We start from the raw sequence: 22699 nt of genomic DNA on the forward strand, positions 1-22699 counted from the left end.
GAAATTCCACCTCACGGTCAGGAGGAACTGCCTGTGCTTCAATTTCTGCCCACTGCCTCTTGTCCTGTCACATGAGACAACTGAAAAGAGTTTGTCCCTGTCCCCTTGACACCCTCCCTTCAGGTACTTGTACACATTGATAAGATCCCCCCCTCAGTCTTCTCTTCCCCAGGCTGAAGAGGCCCAGCTCTCGCAGCTGTTCCTCATAGGGCAGGTGCTCCAGCCCTCTGATCATCTTTGTAGCCCTACACTGGACTCTCTCCAGTAGTTCCATGTCTTGTCATCCACCAGCACTCCCAGGTCCTTCTCTGCAGAGCTGCTCTCCAGCAGATCAGCCCCCAGCTGGTACTGGTGCCTAGGGTTATTTTTCCCTAGGTGCAGGACTCTGCACCTGYCCTTGTTGAATCCTGTGAGGTTCCTCTCTGCCCAACTCTCCWGCCTGTCCAGGTCTCTCYGAATGGCAGCACAGCCCTCAGGTGTGTCAGCCACTCCTCCCAGCTTGGTATCATCTGCARACTTGTTGAGGAGGCACTCTGTCCCCTCATCCAGGTCATTGATGAAGAAGTTGAACAGGAGATGAACATGTCCAATATGTAGTTGATATTCAGAATAAGGAAGGCTGCAGAGGAAAGGTGATAGGAGCCTCTTGCAAGAACAAAYTGATGCTTTTGCCATTGCTTTTATTTGATGCAGTGGTTTGGCTTCAAGTCAGTTTTGTTTTGATTGCTTAGTTCAAGTGCGTTTTGCCCTCCTCTTTCCCTTGCAGTCTCATTGCAGTGCTTTCTGCTTGCATCTTTGTTTAGCCACTGCAACGGAAGTAAGACTGGAGGTGCGCAGAAGTGGTGCATACAGCACACTGMAAAGGGCTGATGCAGCCTGTGGGATATCCCAAGGCCCTATTCATTCATACTTGGAGACTTACTGGAGTCCTTCCCTGCATTCAGTTTTTTATTCCATGGAAATTAGGTTGTAGACAGTTTAAGCAGCACTCAGGTGCAGGTGAGTCTAGAAATACCCTGGCTGGATGCTGGCATACAAYTAGATCTCAGTATTCACCCAGGCTTGAACTGGGCATTGCTCCTGGGCTCCTTAGGTTGCATATAGCCTTTTGGAAGGGAGTGAAACTCTGACCAATGGGACCTTATAGGGCCAGTATTTGCTCTCTGCTTTAATCTTTTTATGGTAGAACTGCAAAAAGCTTCATCCTAAACTCCTGTGATTTGAATTCCTAGAGCTTTGGGGAAACTAAGTCAGGTTGATGCGGTTTATAAAAATTATAGCTGTTCCTGTTTTGACATTCTTGCTGAAGCGTATGGGAACATATTGGGAAGGAATGAACAAATGTGTAGGACAAACAGCTCAATGTTACATCAACTAATGTCTTACATATCACTTCAAATAGTTATATAAAGAAACTAAACTAATCAACTGTCTCACTGAAGTATCTAAAGCATATCATAATATTGCAGGGTTTTAGTCTAATAAGGATTGTTTTACTTCTTTCTATTTAGCTTTCATTAATCATTGTTACAGGAGTATGACTTGAAAATTTGGATGCTCTGTGCTCTGGTTAAAAACCTGTTGTACCTTTTCAACCTTGCAAAGAGTTCGCATTTGGATCGGCTTCCCATTCTGCCTCTTTAGCTGAGAGAAGCTGTGCCTTCTTCAGCTACTTAAATAAAAGCACAATGTAAACAGTTGCAGATGTTGTTGCCCTGTGCAGGCTGTGTGAAAACATTAGCCAAAAATGTTAATAAGGAGAAGTGACACTGAATTTATGCATATGACACCAATTCCAAATAGTGTAGGAAAATAACAGAACTGAGCTAGCCTTATTATGTTCTTCAGACTCCTTACCCTGCAACCCTTTGTTCACAAGCCACTAGAATTAAATTTGGGCASTTCAACAAATTTAGTCGGATACAGAATCAGTTTACAGATGCTGCTTTTAAAAGCTTATTGTGTGCGCATTAAACTGGAACTGTGGAGTCCAATTAATTAGAATACCCCCTTCTGAAGTGGGTCTGCAGAAGTTTGAGGTTTTATAGTTCAGTTCATACTATTTGCTTGGCCTAAAATGCACTTAAGAGCATACTCTTTCTTAAGAGAAGGTTCCTATTCCATTTAATAAACTATTTTTATTGTGAACTGGAAAATATCTGTAATGAATGGCTTGCTCTTAACCATTTTTGCATGTTGTCTTTTCATTATATAATTTAACATGCGGTGGTGCAACGTTTTTTTGGGGAGACRCAAGGAGTTAGTTATAGCTGTCTCAGTGCCCTGATGCAGTTTCTTCTATGTTTGCCTGAGTCCTTTTGCTAGGATAGGTAAGAAGAGAAGGAATGACAGGCTGATGGCGGAGGAAAAAGGATAGGATTGCTTCTTTCTGTGGCACCAACTGGAACTGCTTTTGGACCTCTGGAACTGTTGAAAGATACTTATCCTGGCTATAATGTAGTAATTACTATCTCATGAGCCTAACTAAAATGGCTGTGTCTACACTTARGTGTGTAATATCTCCAGGAAACTCTTTCATGGCTATAGTGTTTGCTGCGAAGCTCTGGGTGCAGATTGTTTGAGAGGTGAAAGGTATGCCAGGTGCTGAGTACRAGTGTCCCCTACTATTTGGGTCTGCAGTTGCAAATGCAGTTCAGAGCAGCCACTAAGCTCACCCTCTGAAGGACTAAGGTCCTCTAAGTCTTATGGTCACCAGTTTTCTTTCATAGAGTGTTCAGGCTGCTTCGCAATGTTAGATCTTAATCAGCTTGGCTTTCTGATCAGCTGACTGATCGTCTGATAATTGACTGTGGCGGCTTAAGACTGACCACCTTCCACTGTTTGTCAGCATCCCTTTTGGAACTACATCGTGTAAACTCTCCTCAGTGTGTGCAAACTTAGCTGAATTAATTCTAATTATCTTCAGCAGGCTAAGGCAGCTGGCTTGGACTGCAGCAAAGAAATGCTCAGATGATCAGTTCTGCTGARCTTGCTATGGGGGAGTTACTGTAGAAGAAAGGCAGAAACAAAAACCTGGAGAGGGGGATGAGGAGAGATGGGGCATCACAAACTGCCACTTCTAGGAGACGAGAAGCCTGGACTGCAGCCTCGTGTTTAATTTCAACTTCATACTAAATGCTCTGTAAATACCTATTGTTAGTGACCATTTCGCTGACCATTATTCTCATTGTATGAGAATGTTGCATATTAATTCTGCCTTTCCACAACCTCCTACCCCCAGTCTATTGTGATGTTTTCAGTACTTTTGCTAACTTGCATGTCTGAAACCTAGTTGTGCGTCTTATTCCRGAAGTATTATAATTCCTTCTAAAGGGCATTTTCATGCCATAACTTTTGAATTGAACAAGAAGTGCACATGCATTGTATCTTGAGGTTAGATTTTTGTTTCCTTCATTTTCACTTTATTCTTGAGTATATTGAAAACTGAATGTTAACACTATGAGTTTGTGGGTTTTTAAGGGTGGGATAGAAGTCAAACGTGTAGCATTCTTAGAAAGTAAATCCACTATATAGATATCATAGCTAGAGATGAATTTCTCCTTCAAACTGCTAGATCTTTCCATACTTTTGTATTCTAACATCAAAATATTTAGGCTTTCAGTTGAGTATTAAATTAAAAATGTTCACAGTAACAATTTATTTTCATACAACTCATTAGAAATAGTTTATCATCTGAGATATACCAATTTGGTGTATGTTCCCTTCCACAAGCTGTTATGGAAGTAGTCCAGTTCCTGTAAGGTATTTTCCTTCAGTCTTGAAATGATTGCTAAAAGTCAAACGTCAAGACCAAGCTTGCCTCAGTATTTACTGAGCATAGTTGGTGATCTATCAGGCAGCTATGTTAGTGTTCAGTGGTAATTGGAATGAGGGATTTACACTGTTGTTAGTGTAAAAAGAATGAATCTAGTGGATCAAGGACCTTTTAATGGTCTCTTCTAGAAATCCACCTGTTACCAGCCCTCAGCAAACTATGTTTGAGGGAAACCTGAAGGAAACCAATCAGATTCGGTCAATGGAAGCAGAACGAGACCAGCTGGGGAATTTTCTGCAGTTCTGCTATTTCTTGATATTTTGATGCAACTTTCTCTTCTCTCTTTTGTTGGCTTTTTTCCCCTTCCAACCCTCTTCCTGTTCCCCTCAATAGATGACTGCATGCTCGCTCTCTAACTTAGAGTAAGACTTATAGGGCCAAACACAGAAGCTATTAAATGAAGGATGTGTGCAGCTTCTCCACTATCACATCAGTGTAGGTGTGTGCTCTATCAACTTTGGGTAAGTGGCAGGGGGTGAGAGACAACGTGTAAATCAACTAACAATTGTTATTGCCCTTCTTCATCCTTCACTTTCCTTCTAGCAACTCTGTCAGCCTTTCATTTGAAAGGGAGTCGGCTAGCATTAACGTGGAGTGAAAGAGTTTAGGATGTTCATAGTGTATACTCTATACCTTTTGTTTCTCGGATCTCATCTACTGAAATCAAAGCAAAGTATTTCTGTCAAGAAAATACGTAATGAACATAGGAAGTTGGAGAGACAAGACTGTTATTACACTGTAGTAATAATTATTACAGTATAAGCAAGATTTCACATATTTCAGTGGTCTCAGCTTGCTCTTGTTTTGTTCTGTCATCTTCATCTAGTTTGAGCTGCACTGCTCATCTTGACCGAAACTTCTGAGATTGCAAGCCCTTCAGGCAGAGAAGCTCTGCTTATCAAGGCAGAGACTCTTTTGACTGTGCATGCAAGCACGTAAACAAAATTTTATTACTTTGTCAGATCTTCAGGGATCAATCAAAATGAGATTGTTTTAGTTTYAGTGTAAACATGTGATGTGGTTTTGGGCCTCCAACCAGATTGTGTTAAGGGCTCTAATTATGATTAACCTGCAGTAAAAAAGGTGTTGGTTGGGCTTCATAAAGTGAGAAGAAAACCTGCAGACACGGTTGGAGGATGTGCTTTGCATCTGAAAATTGGTCTCTATATGCTTATAAGTGAGTTCTATATTTGCATTTTCCTGCATTCTTCTGTATCATGATAGGGAAGTTGCTGTGAAGAACTTGAGTGCATAAAGACTTATAATAATGATTAAAGAATGTGTTCCATGTGTGTCCTTCCTCAACTCTGTCTGGTGGGAACGGACTGTTTATATTGCTGAAATTGTTAATGCAGTTAAACTATCTTCCAGCATGCAAACCAATGTCATTCCATTCTGTTAGTGTCCCTTGGCTAGAAATGAATGCTTTGATGTAATTGTATTTGAGTTGCATTATGCTGCAGTGAGGAAGTTCCACAATCCACAGTGGAAAAGATGTGAAGTTTCAGCTTTAAAATGCTTTTTTTTATTGCTCTCTCTCTCTTTTTTTTTTTTTTTTCTTTTACAATTGATTGCAACGGATAAAGCGTTACAGCTAACGAAAGAGTATTTGAAATTGAGAAATTCTTTTTTTTTTTTTTTTTTTTTTTTCTTTTTTCCTCTCCCCCCCTCCTTCATTTTTGGATTCTCCGTTGCAAAGGAAAATGGATCCAATCCAGCCTGGTGTGACATTGTAGGAGTTCAGCTAGGGTTTCTGGGGTGTAGAAATTACTGACTTTCTTAAACATGTATTACAAAATATTCCTGTTCAATAAACCACAATAAACTGTTAGTTAGCTGTCAATATGGAGTAGCGTTATTATAGATATGGCTTAAAGTATAGACGTRTGTTTTCAGAATATCTCTTACTGTGAGCTCAGCTCCAGTTCTTCCAACAGAAAATCAATGCTTCTATTGCAGTTAGCTCTCTGCTTGTTCCTGTCCCTGAATGAGTGTCCCAGAGTCAGAGCTGGATGGTCAAATTATAATAAGAAGCTTATGAATTGATTACACACTTTAATGAATTGATTTTATGCATTAAAAACAATATATTAAATTTTTAATAGTATAATATATTGTGGAAAACCTGGGAATTGTTCTTCTGTCATTTGACATCTTATTAGTAAATTATCTCTCCAGAGGGCTGAAGGTTGGGCCTTTTGTATTCTTATCCTCTATGCAAATTCAGCAGAAGTGTTGTTTCAGCCTTGATTGTTGGGGGCTCTTAAAAGCAAAATTGTTTTTTTGTGTATGCAATTACTCTGTGACAAATGTACAATAACATTGCTGCTGCTGCTTACACAGGATGTCATGTACAACTGGTGTATATAGTGATTAATTTTTGACAGTATATTTTGAGAGATGGTTATTTTTAAAGCTCATTTGTGACTCTTACTTAAAGCTCAGTAAATTGTCCCTCAAGAGCTGCTGCTTTTTGTTTTTTTAATTAATTGTGCATATATATTAAACATAGCATTTTGGTAGATGTCATAAGATATTTGCTGAGGTCTCATTTCACAGTTTAGGCTTGTATCCAGTGCTGTCACTCTGCAATAAAGTGCAGAGGAGCTGCACTGCTAGTCCGTGTGTATTTTGTATGAGATACTAATGGTACATATGGCCATCCATGAAGAGAGTAAAATAGCTATGACCCTGTCTTTAACAAAAAAAGAAAGGAAAAATAAAATGGATGTTGTATTAAAACATTTTTTTTTCATTGAAATGATTCACATTTGATTTAAGACATAATGTTTAAAATACTTTGGTCCCTGCTTTTTTGCCTGTCTGCATTGTGCCACTGTGGTGTAGCTTGTTTTGTTGACTTTCCCAGTTGAGGGTGCAAAGTGAAATAAGATAGTATTCTGAATGTCTTTTCTGTGTTTTTTTTAGATACTTCAAGAAGTGTAAAGGCATCTCCAGAAACAGCTGAAATCTTTTTTCAGAAGTTAAGAAATAAATATGAATTCACAGTCTTGGTGACCTTAAAGCAAGCCCATTTAAATTCAGGGGTTATTCTTTCTATTCATCATTTAGATCACAGGTAAGTCTGCTACCTGTATGCTGGTAAATGAAAGCATGTGTGTTTGTACAGTCAAAAGCTGAACATAAAGTAGGGGAAGAACTGTCAGGTAGCAAGTCACTTGCAAGTACTTAGTGTGTGTGTGTGTGTGTATATATATATGCATATTATACAGATTCAAAAATTCGCAAATCCAAATCTGCCAAGTGAAAGTGGAACAGCTGTCACTCTTTAAATGTCTCTTGCCACTTGGGGCATGAAAAGCCAGTTCTCTCCAGTTATAAGTGTAAGGACTGCATTCTGAGCTGGTGTAAAACTGCAGCACATCAGTACAGCTATACTGATTTGCAAAGCCTGTGGCCCTGGCCCTGTAAGTGTGCTTCTTCACCAGTGAATTGTTAGCACTGAGTATGAGGGGAGGAGGAAGAGGTATCTTTTTTTTTTWAATTATTATTATACCAGGTTGTGGGCTGATACTGAATGGTAGAATACTTAATTGGTAATTCTGTCATGCTTTAAAAGACTAGAGCAGATGATACTGAGCATTTGAGGATTATTTCTTTATGATAGGATAGCAACTGCTAGAGATATGAGTTATTYTTTATATTTCCATCTGAGTAACTGCTATTAAAGATAACCACCCTGTGGTTTAGTAACAGAATAAAAAGGATTTTAAAAATGTGCATTTTCTAAGCAGTTACCAGCACAAGCAACAGATGATCTCTCCTTTCAGTTCATGCTCCTATTGTTTTCCTTTGTACAGTCCCATAATACTTTTTCTTGGTGATCTCCCTGCAAAGTAAAAGAAAAATGAAGGCAAAGACAGATGCTTGAGGGAAAACAAAATATCTGTTGCTCTGAGTGTGCAAGTTTTCATTAACAGGCCTTAGTTTTGTGCTAGAAGGTGGTACAATAGTAGCTTTGTACTATTTCCCAGAGRCCCCATCTTCTGCAAAATCTTTAAAAAATGTTCCCAAGGATCATTATGCCGAGTTTATTGAAGCATCTTTAAACAGTGTAGAGGAGTACTTAAAATGCCTCCTAGATGATGTTTATTGATCTTATATCACAGAAAAGCCAAGTGGCTCCTCTGTTAGTTGTTACCTGCTGCTCATCTCCAAGAGTGGGCAGTGTGTAATGGACAGAATTGGGCAGCTGTGATTGAGTTTCTAATTCAGATGCAGAAATATCCCAGATAACCTTGCAGTAAGACTGGAGAAATAGACCTGTTGTTGGTCTTAAGAGATCAAGAATATGTTAGATTGGCTCTATCTAGCTGTAGTAGAGAGAACCTCAAACATTTTCCTAAGGTGTATGTTATATGTTTATTTTCCGGGCTTCTTGAAAGCCTTTGGATGATCAAACAAGAAAGGAAGAAAAGGACCTACGAGATTATTTATGCTAATAAAAATTCACTTATCAGGGCAAGTTTGGATAAAGCAACTAAAGAAAAATCTATTTTTGAATACTTTGTTGCTTCCTCTTGGAGAATATTATATAATCTGATGGAAAAGAAACCTAAACTGGTCTTAAAAATGAGAGGCCTAATCTGATCCCACTACAGTTGGTAGATATTTTTGTTATATTTAGTAGCTGTAAAATCAATCTCAACAAGAGTATGACAAGAAAAGAGAATTTGACAATATAAAATTAGGTGTGCCCTTTAAGCTTTTAATAAACAGCTCTACAACACAAGAATCTACAGAATACCGTCTGTGTGCCATATTGGTGTTTGTCTAATTTATTGTGCCAAATTGAGGGATGACTTAGTTCAGTGCAGATGATACTGTAACTAGGCTAGCATCTATACCTCTTGGTTCTTTTATGGTTTCCATTTTCCTTTTTGAATGCCAATAAAGGTAATTGTATTTAGAAATTAAAAGGAAACAATTGTAAGGGTTACATTAAGTAACTGCTGCTTCAGGGTCAGATTTCAAACTCTTTTCATCATCCATTTCTGTCTCTCTTTGAGCTTGCCCCTTTCTGTCCAGGAACTTGTGTGCAAAGACTCCTTAGTTTTTAAACAACTTGTAGGGAACTGTCTATGTCACAAGTCCTTGCAGTTGGAAGGAGAAACAGCAACACAACACCTGATTCTCCACTCTATTGCACCAGGTTTAGCCTTATACAACTCCTTTAAAGTAGAAAAGCTGCACTAGTATTGAGCTGTTGTGTTGCAGGATAGAATCTAGCTGTGTTCTTGATTTACAGGATTCAATACTAGCTCTTACTTTCCTGCCATGAGAAAATAGGATGGTGGATATAAGGAAAAAGGATATAATCAATCATCACACAAGTAGCTTTTCCTGTATTTTATTTTAGAGTGGTTTCATGACACCTAAAGGTTCTAATATCTAGGGTAAAAGAAAATCAAAATATTTTTCTGAAAAATGGAAAAACTGATTGATTCAGTGATTGGAAGTGACTTCACTGATTTAGTGTCTTGGAAAATATGCATTTTGGAAAATGAATCAAAATAAAAACTCATCTTCTCATTGCATAGCCCTAGGGACTTCAGTGAAAATACACTAATATATGGCAGTTGAGGGCATCTATTAAACTAGTTGTCTCAATTTTATAATTTTAGTAAAAATGATATACTTGAGATTGAAAAGCAAACTGTGTCTGGTCCTCTGGGCTTTTTTTTTTTGTTCCTCTTTGCTGACTTCCTTTCAAAGATGATCAATAACTAATACTTTCACTGAGATGATAGTCATACACTACTTAAGGTTTTGAGTCTTAAGAACTTAACAGGATCGCTCTTAGGAGGTTTTTTCTCTCTTCACACGGTGAATGCTGTCCGTGGGGCATCAGAAGCAGAAGTTGTCCATGTAAACCTGAGGCTTAAATGTTAGAGGCTGGACTGTTGCTTTCCCCATGAAAAGTAGCTTTCTAAAGGGTTTACTRGGGATATAGTCATCTTATGCACTAAATGCTCTTATTTTTATTTTACTAATTGAGTATTGATGCTGTCTTCCTTCTCCTTTTAAGATCATTATGCTTTTCTTTAATATTTTCAAATCTTTTAAAATTGATTTTAAARTGGAAGGATCTGAAACTGTACCTGTAATGATTCTTGTCTACTTTGCCTATATTCTACTACAGAGACTATCTGTTTTTGCCCTACTAACCAGGGCACCTAGAATTTTCAGGTGGTTGTATTCTCGGATACATCTTGGAAGAGATACTTTCAGTAAAATACTGCACAACAGTAACCATTCAAATGGGTTTCATGCAGCTAAATACTTGTTTCTGGGCATGTTTGTGTATGGCATATATTTTAGACAAGGAAGTTATGAATGTTTATTTGACTTAAGAGGAGCTTCTTGATTACATATAGTGTGCTATCTAAAATCCTCTGTACTTTACAATAACAGAGTAAATATTTTGAATGATGTTAAAGTGATGCCTTCAGTCTGAGTGCAGATACTGTTACACATGAATTGCTGGGTGCTTGCTCTAAGAATTGGTGTAAGCTTCTTCACTTCTCTTCTGAATTTGTCTTGGCTGCTTCTTGATGAAAGAATCAGTGAAGAGAACTTTAATCTCTGGCAAAGTTTTAATATGTTAGGCCTCACTATTCCATCATATATTTGCATTTAAGTGATAACAGTGGAGTGATGTAGTAAAGCTTTTCCTTCCCTTCATGTTAGATGGCTTTATGCCACTAATGTTATATTCATATCTCTTTGAGGTGCTGCGTTCTAGGGACCTTAAACTACAATTCGATGATTTCACCCTTTAACTAATGTGTGTGTGTGTGTGTGTGCGTGTTTTTATCCTGGAACAAAGTAGTAAAATCAATCTGATATTAYGGAGAGGCATTCCTTAGACCTAATTGTGTACATCTGCTAATTTATTCAATTACTGCCTTTCGTAGCATTTGTTTTCACAGCACCTTGTGATTATCTGTTGTCAAATGTACAGCACTATATAGTGGTTTGAGACCTCTTTCAATGTCTAGGTTTGAGACCTCTTTCAATGTCTAGGTTTGAGACCTCTTTCAATGTCTAGGTTTGAGACCTCTTTCAATGTCTAGGAGGAAATTATCTGAGACTATTTCTTATGGATGCAGGGAGATAAATTGCTAGAGGTAACCTCCTGATGCATAAATTCCGTTGTATTTGACTATCATATTAAAGTAGTCCTGGAAGTGTATGTTCCCTGCTGTTGATAGATGAGTGCCTGTTTCTGGATTGCAGTAGTAAGTCTCTTCTATCTGACAAGCTTGCTGTGGACACATTATACTGATGAAAAACTTTAACTGTAGAGTTATGTAGGTTGTGTCTGAGGGGTGCTCCATGCTCTAATAGCTTGCAGGATTTAGATTTAGATTAGGTGAGAATAGCATGGGATTCACCTCCAAATGTTAAGCTGTATGTGGCTGTTTCCTGTGTCAAAAGAAGTAGTAGCCTATTTCTTTCTAAACCACTATATGTGAATGTGTTAGTGCTCTTTGAGACTGTGGAGGGTTGTAATGCTCTCTTTTTTTTTTTGTAGTAAATTTTACTGTTTCTTACTATAGTAATAATAACTATAAACCTAAAATTTATTTAAAACATAATCAGTTGCTTTTGAATTGACTTGCTGTAACATTTTAGAACTCTCCTAGGGCCAACCATGTTTCTTTTATCTAAAGTTTTCATGTGTCATTGCAGATGTCTAGGAAAAAAAAGAGTATTTTCTTTGTTCTTTTCATTCATTTATGCTTTTTTGAGCACTGAAGAAGATTGTAAGACAAAAGATTCTTTATGTAGCCACTGACAGTTTGGTTGGGCTCTTTCCTTTACCCCAAAAGAGAAAGATTCCTTGTTTTTGTTTGGGAGATTATCTTCTGTCCTTGAATATGTAGTTGAATGGAAATGTTTGAGGCAGTCCAAGTTTTGTATTATATTCAGTTTAACCTCTTCATAACATTGGGAATGACTTATTTCTTAGTGTTGTTTATAAAGGAGGTTATTAAATTGATGCCTTGTCACTGTAACCTGTTTTCTTTGCTTCATTTAGTTTATGCTTCCTGCCAATAAAAAAGTTGACAATAAGATGTAAATTGTTTGAAGTAGTGAATGTACCTCTGTTAGAAATACCTTACTGTAACTTGTACTAAATCAAGTTAGGTCAGCCTGTCTGCTGACGTAAATTGTTACAGTACCAACTAATCCAGTGTGATTTGCTTGAGAATTTGTTCCAAAATGCTCCTATGAGACCAGACCCTGTAGTTTGAATTTAGTCTTTAAGGCTAGTGACARATTTACTTCAATAAGGCATGAAAGATTTGTCCCTGCCTATGACACTGGAAAGTACAGATGAAATAGATAGTTGAAATGTGAGTTTTGACATCTCTCATTATTCTTCTACTGTTTTCTGAAAGGGTTTCTATTAACAAATAACAAACAAATGTTATATGTTTGTTTGRAAAATATGTTGTTATATGTAACAAAACAGGACAGGAAAGAGGAGGAGGTAGGCTGAAATTGTTTTTTGCTTCTGCTAATACATATCAGAAAGTTGTTCACTGAGTTTGCAGTCATTTTGTTCTCCACRGAGAAACTCTGTCAAAAAAATGGAGTGACAGAGGGCAGAAAAGTTTATTCCATTTCTGTTTACTTTTTGATGTAGGAAATTCTCTTCACTCCTTGACTGTGGTAGAAAAAGAAGCTTCAGAGAGGCAAGCCTGACATGAATGAGATTGTATGATAGAAAGAAAAAAATACCGATAAATGGGGTAGTAAGATAGATGAGAGGCATGAGAGCAGTTGCTGAAAGATGAGGATTCTGTTTCAAACAATATTTCCTGGTTTTGGAATGTGATTTGATTTCATATTTGCAGCTCAAACTGGGGACAGTGTGGACAATGTGCCATAACACCAGATTGAATTGTTGCAATACCAGAGCAGCACTTTTCAGGATTCTGCCTCCCCTTGGACTGCTGTGGGGAGCTCAGCAGGACTTCAGCTCCTGCTTCCAGCCGAGCTCCTGCAAGTGCTGGGGGAAGGCTGGCTAGGAGCCCTGGCTTGTCAGCTGTGAGATTAGGGGGTCTGTGATTTCTTGCTTCTGTGACAGCCAGGGGCTCTTGGATCATACSTCTAAGCTTAGCAGAAGCTGTGAGGCTCTGCAGGTGGGATAGGCAGGATTTTGCCTCCCAGATTCAGTGGTATAGCTGAGTTGAGAATTTAGGAGATGGGCCGAAAGATCCCTCAAATGAAGAAAGCAAGTTCTTGCCTTCAAAGCTAGGAAAGACTTCCAGGTCACCACAGCCTCACTGAAATCAGATGAGGGACTGGAAGATCTGATAGAAACAAGATCTTATTTGTGTATTTTTTTCTCTTGCATTGCTTTATTAGCTTGAATCAGATACAGACTTTGAGAAGGAGAAGGCTGAAGATTTGAGCAACCTGGAGTGTGATYGTTTCCCAGATTCCTCTGAATCATGGCATTGCAACTCCCCTAGTTCATGCCTTGTGCTGAGGCTTCTTTCTGGCCAGAAAGAAGGTGCAGTGCTGTGTGGTAGCCAGGAGGGTTTCTGCAGGTGAATGTGTACAAATGGTGTCTCTTACATGAACATGCTGATGTTCCCAGATGCATGTCCCAGCATGAGGCTCAGTCTCACATTCACATCAGGAATGCACCTTCCCACTCTCCAGCTGTCAGTCCTCTGTAACTGTCCAGTGTGATGAGCAATGGTCATGTTRGAGCAAGCTGAAATGTTTTGCCTTTTTTGTGGGGGGTGAGGTGGAATAAATAGCAGAAGAGAATGCCAGAATGATCAATAACACACTGGCAAGAGTACTTAGAGACATTTTCCTTGCACCATTAATCTTTTCTCTGCTTGATTTGAAAGAGGGACTTTTGCATCTGAAACAAGTGTCCTGAGGAGTGGTTTTCTTTAATGCAGAAAAAGGCTTCACTAGTAGTGCTGGGCTGTGGCTGTGCTAGTAAAAACAAGGCACAGGCTTTGAGGACTGGTCTGCTGTTGTTTGCTTTGTATAATAGCTACCATCCTCATTGGCATGGTTTTGTCTCCTGCAGTTTGCACCTTCCTGGATTATGCTAGGGCATGGTTTGTGAAATAGCATGGGTCAAGAACTGTTCCCAACAGATAGAATGGAAAAATACATCCATGTGAGTGATCTCTCCCTCTTCTTCCCTAAAAAGAATGGAAGCTGTGGTGGGGCACCACTGTTAATACTTGTATTAATGCTATGCTGCCATTCAGAGACGTAGGGAGTTGGGCAGAGAGGAACCTCATGAAGTTCAACAAAGGCAAATGCAGGCCCTGCACCGAGGGAGGAATAACTTCATGCATCAGTACAGGCTGGGGGTTGATCAGCTGGAATGCAGCTCACACTGGGTGCAGACCCAGTTCTAGTGAACAAGTTAACTGTRAGCTAGCAATGTGACCTTGTGGCAAAGAAGGTGAATGGTATCCTGGGGTGCATTAGGAAGACTGTTGCCAGCAGGTCAAGGGAGGTGATCCTGCCCCTCTACTCAGCCCTGGGGAGGCCACAGCTGGAGTACTGTGTCCAGTTCTGGGTTCCCCAGTACAAGAGAGACATGGAGCTACTGGAGAGAGTCCAGCGTAGGGCTATGAAAGTGATTGGAGGACTGGAGCACCTSYSCTGTGAGGAAAGGTGGCAAGAGCTGGGCCTGTTTAGCCTGGAGAAGAGAAGACAGAGGGGATCTTATCAGTGTATACAAATATCTCAAAGGAGGGTGTCAAGAGGATGGGACCAGACTCTTTTCAGTGGTGCCCAGTGACAGGACAAGAGGCAACGGGCACAAATTGAAACACAGGAAGTTCTGCCTGAATATAAGGAAGAACTTCTTCCCTGTGAGAGTGACAGAGCCCTGGCACAGGTTGCCCAGAGAGGTTGTGGAGTCTCTTTCACTGGAGATATTCATATCCTGCCTGGATGTGATCCTGTCTAACATGCTCTATGTGACCCTGCTTGAGCAGGGGAGTTGGAATAGATGATCTCCAGAGGTCCCTTCCAACCTCAACCATTCTGTGATTGTCTTCAGGCCCAGAGAAAGGGCCCTTGCTGGCTTTATTAGTGTAGGTATAGGAAGTGAGACCAACTTGCTGAGTTTAGGTCCCTGTTGTACCTGATTTGTTCTTTTTTGGTTAATATATGATTAATGGATTCTATGCGTTGAAAGAGCCTCAGTTGACCTCATCACGTCAACTGGCTTTATGGTCTACTTGCAGGTGCATGCTTTTTGGAAATGGGAAATACAGGTTCAAATCTATGGAGTCTTTCTGAGTTTAGCAAATATTCATTCTGGTTACATCTTGCTGCTTGAACACTTGTTTCAGTCAGAAGACTTGGTTTTGATGAGTTGGCTTTTTTTTGAATAGAAATATTTCATGTCAGAAAATTCCTATCCAGTTCTTGAAAATGTATTCAGAAAAGAAATGTACAAAAATAGAGTTGATGGCTTTCCTGCTCACTATGCATTTGCATTAAGTGCTACAAAATTATCCAGAAAAGTAAAGACCAGTACTTTATCACTCYAGCAAAAGTGTCATTCATCACTTGACTAGGTAGAACTGTAGGGTAGTCAGGGAAGAGGTCAAAGCTGGTGAGGCCAAACAGTGTAATGACTTGAGGACTATATTTTTACAGCTATAATGCAGGTACCGCTTGGCATTTAGAATATATATGAGGATAATTTGATGCCATATTGTTTCAGGAGATGCAACATTGAGTAAAAGCTCATGTTTAATATTAAAGAACATTAAAAGTTCTAGCTCCCGAATGGGAAAAAGGCTTAGTCTCCTGAATGCCCAGCTATCACACCATGGAAAATAACAAATAATGCATTGCTGAACATGATGGCAGTGCAGTGCGGATCGCTTCAACAGCTTCAGCTGCACTCARTAGAATGGGATTTATTTACTCCTGTTGTAGCCATAGTTTACAATGAATTGAGTCTACTGAGTAGGATCTCTTTTGTTATTTCGTATCATTATACCCAAGTAAAAAACAAGAACCTCTATATTAGAGATCTTCAGATAAAGGTTTTTATAAATAATGGAGATATGAGTTTTTTGTTGTTCTTTAGATATTCCKTGACTTTCTTTGGCTTTTCTTTTTTCTTAGTATAGATCAAACAGGTGTGGAATACTTTTAACCCTGTACCTATAAAAGTGAGTAGTAAAAATTAAAAAAGAAAAAATCTTAAACAGCAGATATGGTAGCTTGTCTTCAGCTTCTAAAAATATTTGCCTACATATTGAGGTGAAGTAGGATTTTATTTTTATTTTATTAGCTATCTGGAGTAATAGTGGGCAGTTATAGCATGCCTTTTCTCTCTGAGCAGAGATGCCAAATGAGTGAGTGAGGCACTGAAGACCTAGAGTTACCAAAATGGCTGATGGTGGTGAGTGGGCCGTACTTCCCCCTTCCCTGAGAGTCCTGCTCCATACGCCAGAACCTGCTATTGCTTCACCTCCCCAAACTAGCCCTTTGCTGTGCATCCTGACTTTAACTCCACAGCCCGCYTCTGCGTGTCCCAGCTTGGAGCGTGGGTCGTGTAGTGCAGAGGCTCATGCAGTGTGGAGAGGACAGCCCCTGTGCCCCTAAATGGGACATGTGGTAGCACACCAGCGCTCCTCGGCTGTACGCTTGGGGTACGCGCACAGCAGCGTGTGGGGCAGCAGCAAAAACATTGCTACTGTCTGTCTCGGCTTGCTTCGAGGCAGCTGAGACAAGCTCCTTCCTCTGAGAACAGGCTCAGCCTTGGGGTGGAAGCGGTTGCTGTCTGGCTGGTTTCCAAGCAGACTGGCTGATCTTTCTTTGGCCTTGGCAGTTGCCTTTGAAACAACTGTGCCTGCACGGAGTGATCTGCAGAGATGTTACAGCCCTTTGTTYGGGTTGGCATTTTCTTCATTGTGTGTCAAACATAGCAACCCGAAGCACGTATCATCTCCCTACAAAGCGGAATTCCTTTGACCAAAGGATATGCGGTTTTCGGGGTTAAAATCGGGCAGACTGGTATTGATTAAACAGTGAGCCTATGTGCTGTCAGGGAAGGTAGAAGCAGGTTCTCCTTTTGCACAGTGTTTATCATTGAGGTTTGTTTTTACTTAGAGTTCTGTGTCTTTTCAGCATAGCAACATGTCTTGGAGCTGCTGGACAAAGCAGTAAGGGCGTTAGTATGGGAATCCTCTGGCTGATGTYGTCCCCAAGACAAGCACCCTGGGCTGGGAGGGGGTAGATATGAAATTCTGCTGATGGGGCTCCTCAGGAGCTTTTCAGCAATGAGTCTTAAAAAAAGACTGAAGCATAACGCAGTGATYATTTCCTTCGGGAGCAAGTCCTTAGGAAACAAGCTCACTTTTTTTTTTCTCTCTCTCAAAACATTATCCTAAGCATATAGGGAGATTTTTAAAACATTYTGGTCACTATAAGTGAGCTCTCTATGGCCAGTTGTGGGCGTTAATGCTTCCTTTACTTCTCTGAATGTGTCTGGGGTGCTCTGAGGTGGCTGTGGGCTGATAGGAGGCATCACGTGTCGTCTCAGCGAAGCAGGAGAAGCTTTGCTGGGGCTAGGCTATGCATTTCCCACTGCGGCTGCGCACCAGCCCTGAGACCATGCTCAGTCTTCTGAAGTGAAGAGAACTGAGCCAGATCTGTTTTAAGTCCGGGCAGTTAAATATACAGACACTGAATATGTAGCACAGTATCTTGAAAATGATGAAGCAGAAATGATTAACCTTCACTTCCCAGTGTTACCCTGACACAGTGTTAGTTCAAGCTGAATATTGTCACTTTTCTGATTGTGTTTTCCTGCTCCTTCTACAGATTATTAGTAAACCATAAATTATGATTCTGTTTTGCCTGAGGACTTTTTAACATTTGGTTTCGTTAAGTCATGCAAAAAGTGGTGCTGTTGAGGTGGCTGCTAATACGTAATCCTCTCTGAATTTAGGCAGAAGGCATGTTCTGGCCAACGATCACCAAGCCTTTAGAAGGTAGATGCATTTGTTTACAACTTACTAAGCAGTAAAACGGAACAGATTCACTGTAGATCTCAAAGTGAGTTAGTCATCACTGAAACAGCTCACCAGATGTCCTGAATTTTTTGCTTCATATAGGAAGCTTCCCTTGGTTATTGCAGCATGGTTAAGTGCCAGCATCATGTCTCAACAGTTCTTAATTTCTGAGAACTTGCAGCCATATTTTATGTTTATTTGACAATTCTTGTTTCAATCTGAGATCTTGTTATCCTATCTGTATGAGAGGCAAAAATGAGTTTTTGTTTTATACCTTGTGTATTGACTGTACATTTGATTCCTGCACGCCTGCTTGTATGGCTGTGTTTTAGGGTCAGTTTGACCATTGACTTTGAGGCGAATAGGAGCTAGCTGTGTGTTGTACCAGGAAATAATATTTCAGCATATCCATGCCCTTTTTTTTCTGGATTATGCCTGCAACCGAGTGGAAAAGAGTTTCTGGAGCAGTCCAGTTTTGTAATGTTCCCCTCCTTTTTTAGGCTGAGTGTGACCTTATTTTTATCCTTGAAGCTTGCATTATGAAGAAGGTTATTAAGTTGACTGATGTCCTGCCACTATGGCCTTTTTTTTTTTCCAGCCAGACCTTCAGTTAGTTTACACTCCTTGCCATGCAGAAATGATTTTGGGGGCATGAGTTGGTAAATTATCTCAGATTATAAAATTTATTGCTGGATTTAGCTAACTGCTTTGTTAATRCTAGGGAGGAAGGGGAAGATGCCCTTTGACTGTTTTGCAGAAGAGTGGTATTTTTTGTGCCCTTGCTAGGCACACTTCACTGTAAAAGACCCAGAAGGAAGGAGAGATGCAGTGAGCCCAACCTTCTAGGGGTAATGACTGATTAATGAAAGATGAGGAGACTACATCAAAACTATCTTATACAAGATAGCTCTTCATTTTCAGCTGTCTTATACAAGACTGTTTTGGTGTGATGTCCTCATCTTCACTCTTAAACTACAAAATTTTTCCTGTCTGTTCTTTAATAAAATGCATCATCCTAAAACACATATGCAYACAAGATAACAAACCACCACCATGCTTGACTGCAGATGTAGTAGCAAAAATGCAAAAAATGAATTGTCCATTCACCCAATCTTTGCATTTCACAACATACTGTGTTTTCCTTACTCTTTTAGAGTCGTAGAATGTTGTAGAATGCACCTGATTAGAGAATTTCCACTTCTGCGTGTTTGTTCTTGCTTTAAAAATTTTGGGGAAGGGGCACTTTAAAATGAGAAATTCTAATATTTAGAAGAATATTTAGAAGTACTTTTGCTACCAAAGCTCAAAGCTACCAAAGCACGTTGTCTGCAAATCTGATGTATATGGTGTACCCATCTTGGTATCCCTGCAATGCACTTTTTAAAACCATATATATATATATACCACAAATACCATACACTTAGCCATTTAAATACATATGTGCATATATACATGTGTAAATTGTTCTGAAGAGTATAGGACTTCTTGATTTTGAGTTCTTTGGAGAAATCTGGAGAAATTTCATTATGAAAATAGGTATTATACAATATATAAAAAAGCAAACAAATGTCCAGCCTCTGTTCTTCCTTGCACCCTAGGTAATGACTAATGATGTCCCTATCACAGCACTTAGTGTTGTCTGTTGTGTGTATTCATGCCTTTGGAGTATCTATACTGTACTTTCAGGATATAATGCAGTTTTTATAATAGACTAACTGTATTTCCAGTGAGACCATGTTATGAAAAATACTGTTAAAGGAAAAAAGATAATTAGCTTGATCTTGTGTGCTTAAATGGTAGTTGGATATTGCTGCTGTGTTTTACTCAGAAGGAGGATATAATACAAACCTACAGAGTGTCAACTTTTGTCTTCGTTATTCCTTCCTCATTTTTTTTTCTCTTCTCCTGTATGATAGTGATAAGTTGTGATGTAAAATGCTACTGTGTTGATTAGAATGGTTCATGAGATGTTTCATTTTGGTGTAGGTACCTGGAACTGGAAAGTAGCGGTCATCGAAATGAAATCAGGTTGCATTATCGTTCAGGCAGTCATCGCTCCCACACGGAAGTATTCCCATATATTTTGGCAGATGATAAGTGGCACAGACTTTCCTTAGCAATCAGTGCCTCTCACTTGATTTTACATGTGGACTGCAATAAGTAAGTAAACAATGTTGATTCATAGTAAGTCACATTTGGAATGTTATAGCTCTGAGTAAATGACATGATAACTTGACTTTTATTTCCTTGCTTATCAACAGGATTTATGAAAGAGTTGTGGAAAAGCCCTTCATGGACTTACCTATAGGTACAACCTTTTGGCTGGGGCAGAGGAATAATGCACATGGCTATTTTAAGGTATGCATTTGCTGAAAGGAAGAGTGAATTTGGATAAAAATGACTTCACCTTAGGGAAGAATATGTGATCTGTAAACTAAGACTGGTTTAGGCTCAGCTGAGTTGAGGTTAGTCTTACGGACAAAGATGTGTGTACTGAATAAGAGATGATGCTTGCCATATTACYTCTCTAGCAGGAGTTTGGATGGAACAAAAAAGGTATACCTTGCAGACCAGATATGGATAAGAGGCATGTATGTATATGAAGGACTCAGCAGAAATACAGGTACATTGATCAGGAAGAAATTGCCAACAGGATTGTCAATTTGTTAGATCAGGTTGAAAACAAGTTGCTGGCAATCATAATGCAGTTCTTAATGCCATGGTGTGTTGTGTAGCATATTAGATGCAATGAACTCCTTGTCAGACATGGATTCAGTTATGTTTCCATCAAACTGGAATTTCCTGAGTAGATAAAGCTGTACAGCTTGATATATAAGGCTCAGTTTTGCCAAATGCCATTGCCAACAGCAGTTTAAACCTGGAGAAAGTCAATGGCCAAGTGAAACATAGGAAAGAAGTGGTCAGGTTACTGTCTGTTTTACAGCTGGATGCATTTCCCCCAATGCTATTTCATCAGGGTATGGATATGCAGTACAGTCTAGGGGACTCTGTTTCCTTATCTCTGCAGAGTTTTTTTTWTTTTTTTAATATATCAATCATAGACTCATAGAATGGTAAGGTTGGAAGGGACCTCTGGAGATCATCTAGTCCAACCCTCAGTGTAGCCCATACGGGGATTGAACCCGTGACCTTGGCATTAGCAGCACCATGCTCCAACCAATTGAGCTAAACCTGCCCCCAAATCACTGTGCATCTTCCTGGGTTAAAAATTAGTGAGATAACTAACATCAATGAAGAGTGCCTCTTCCTCAAGAGGAGAGGTCTGAACATGCTTTATGCTTACTGTTTCAGCTTTAATGTGTATATATAGCAAGAACCTTGTGTATAGCAAGGTTGAAGTGAATTCTGTTTGGACTGGAGTGTAAATTCTGACTCCTGTGAGTCCATTAGGTAGCATTCATTGGTCACAGCTGCTGTCTGTGGTTTGGCTTCGATTCTCTCTGGAGCTGCTTTGACAAATGATGGCATCCCTGTGGATGCCTTGCGGCACTGCAGTCCCATTTACCTCCCTATTGGCATTTTTTTTTACTTGAGCTACAGAATGTAATTGATGTCTGTCACAGGCCTAATCATATTGTTAAATATGGCTTGCTAACTCTTTTCTGGGATGAAACACTATGACTCACTGCAGATTCTGTGCTTCTGTGTTAAAATACGTTTTTAGGTGTTGAAATATTGTACTTGATACTTGAATGATAATTTACACATTTGATAGATATAAAGTATGGAAGTCTAGTGAGGCACTCCGATTTGAAAACTGAAGCATGAATTTGTTTTTATTTTTTTAACTTTGTTTCCTTTTCCTGCAAAAGACTGAGAGGATGCCTGGTAAATGAGTTGCAAAAGTATAATTTGTGGTTTAAATGAACAGTTAAATGTGAAAATAAAATCAAAAGCAAATACTAGTGCATTTGGTTAAACTGATTTCAGATACGTTATTCTATGTTAATAACTTTTTTAATATTCCTTTTATTTGTCTTCATAATTTTTGACTTGATTAAATTTTCTCAAATCATAGACACTGTGAAGGAGCTCCTTTAGTTTAGAAAAATAAATACTCCCCTTGTAGATGGTATTTGTTTGTTTCTTTATTTCTTTGGAAAAATAAAATAAACTACTAAATAAAATACAATAAGCTGTGCCTCAATTGCAAATATAAGTCAATTTAACAGAAATACAATAGGGAATTGGTAGTTGTTAAAATGACATCAATATATCCAAAATACAATGTTCTAATTGATTTCTCCAGTATAATATAATACAAATGGCCTGACCACATCTGAAAATKTGACACCATTGTACAGAAAATGCATCAGTGTAGAAGAATACTTTTAATCTGTCTTACTGTTTTGAAGTGACTGTATTTTCATGGCCGGTGTAGGACATCTACTGATCTGGTTTTCAGAGGTCTAGGTTTTCAGTTCCTTCCGAAAATTGGGTTACTTTGAGTATGTCTCAAATGGATTGTCTTTATATCAAGGTACTCAATCGTTAGTCACTCTGGAAAAAATTTATTTGGCTGTATTTCATTTTGGACCTAATCTTGCTCCACTAAAACAAYGTACCGATATTTTGGGCATATTCACACTGGGATATAAATATATCTGTGTCATTAAGTGCTTAAATCTGAGAAGGCAATTCTGCTTTCTGGTACTAGTAGTGCTTGTATGTACCTGACAACCGGTGGTGCTTTAGTTTAGGAGCCTGTACATAGCCTTTCATATATTATCAGAAATCCCTGATTTGGAAGCCCAGATGTGCTAAATGTCACAGCTCTATTACCCTG

At 39.2% G+C, this 22699-nt stretch overlaps 1 protein-coding gene across 1 annotated transcript in view; it reads left to right on the forward strand.

The window, feature by feature from the left end:
- The window catches only part of LOC146592643 (protein NEL-like), a 41571-nt gene that overhangs the window by 14472 nt on the left and 4400 nt on the right, over positions 1-22699 (forward strand). Inside the window, exons 3-5 of the mRNA XM_085310670.1 lie at positions 6764-6914; positions 19879-20052; positions 20154-20250. Coding sequence (XP_085166796.1) covers positions 6764-6914; positions 19879-20052; positions 20154-20250 — 422 coding nt within the window. The remainder of the gene's footprint in view (positions 1-6763; positions 6915-19878; positions 20053-20153; positions 20251-22699) is intronic.

Source organism: Rhea americana, unplaced genomic scaffold (assembly GCF_003343005.1).
Source record: "Rhea americana isolate MKP2758 unplaced genomic scaffold, rheAme1 scaffold_322, whole genome shotgun sequence".
Classification (NCBI taxonomy): Eukaryota; Metazoa; Chordata; class Aves; order Rheiformes; family Rheidae; genus Rhea; species Rhea americana.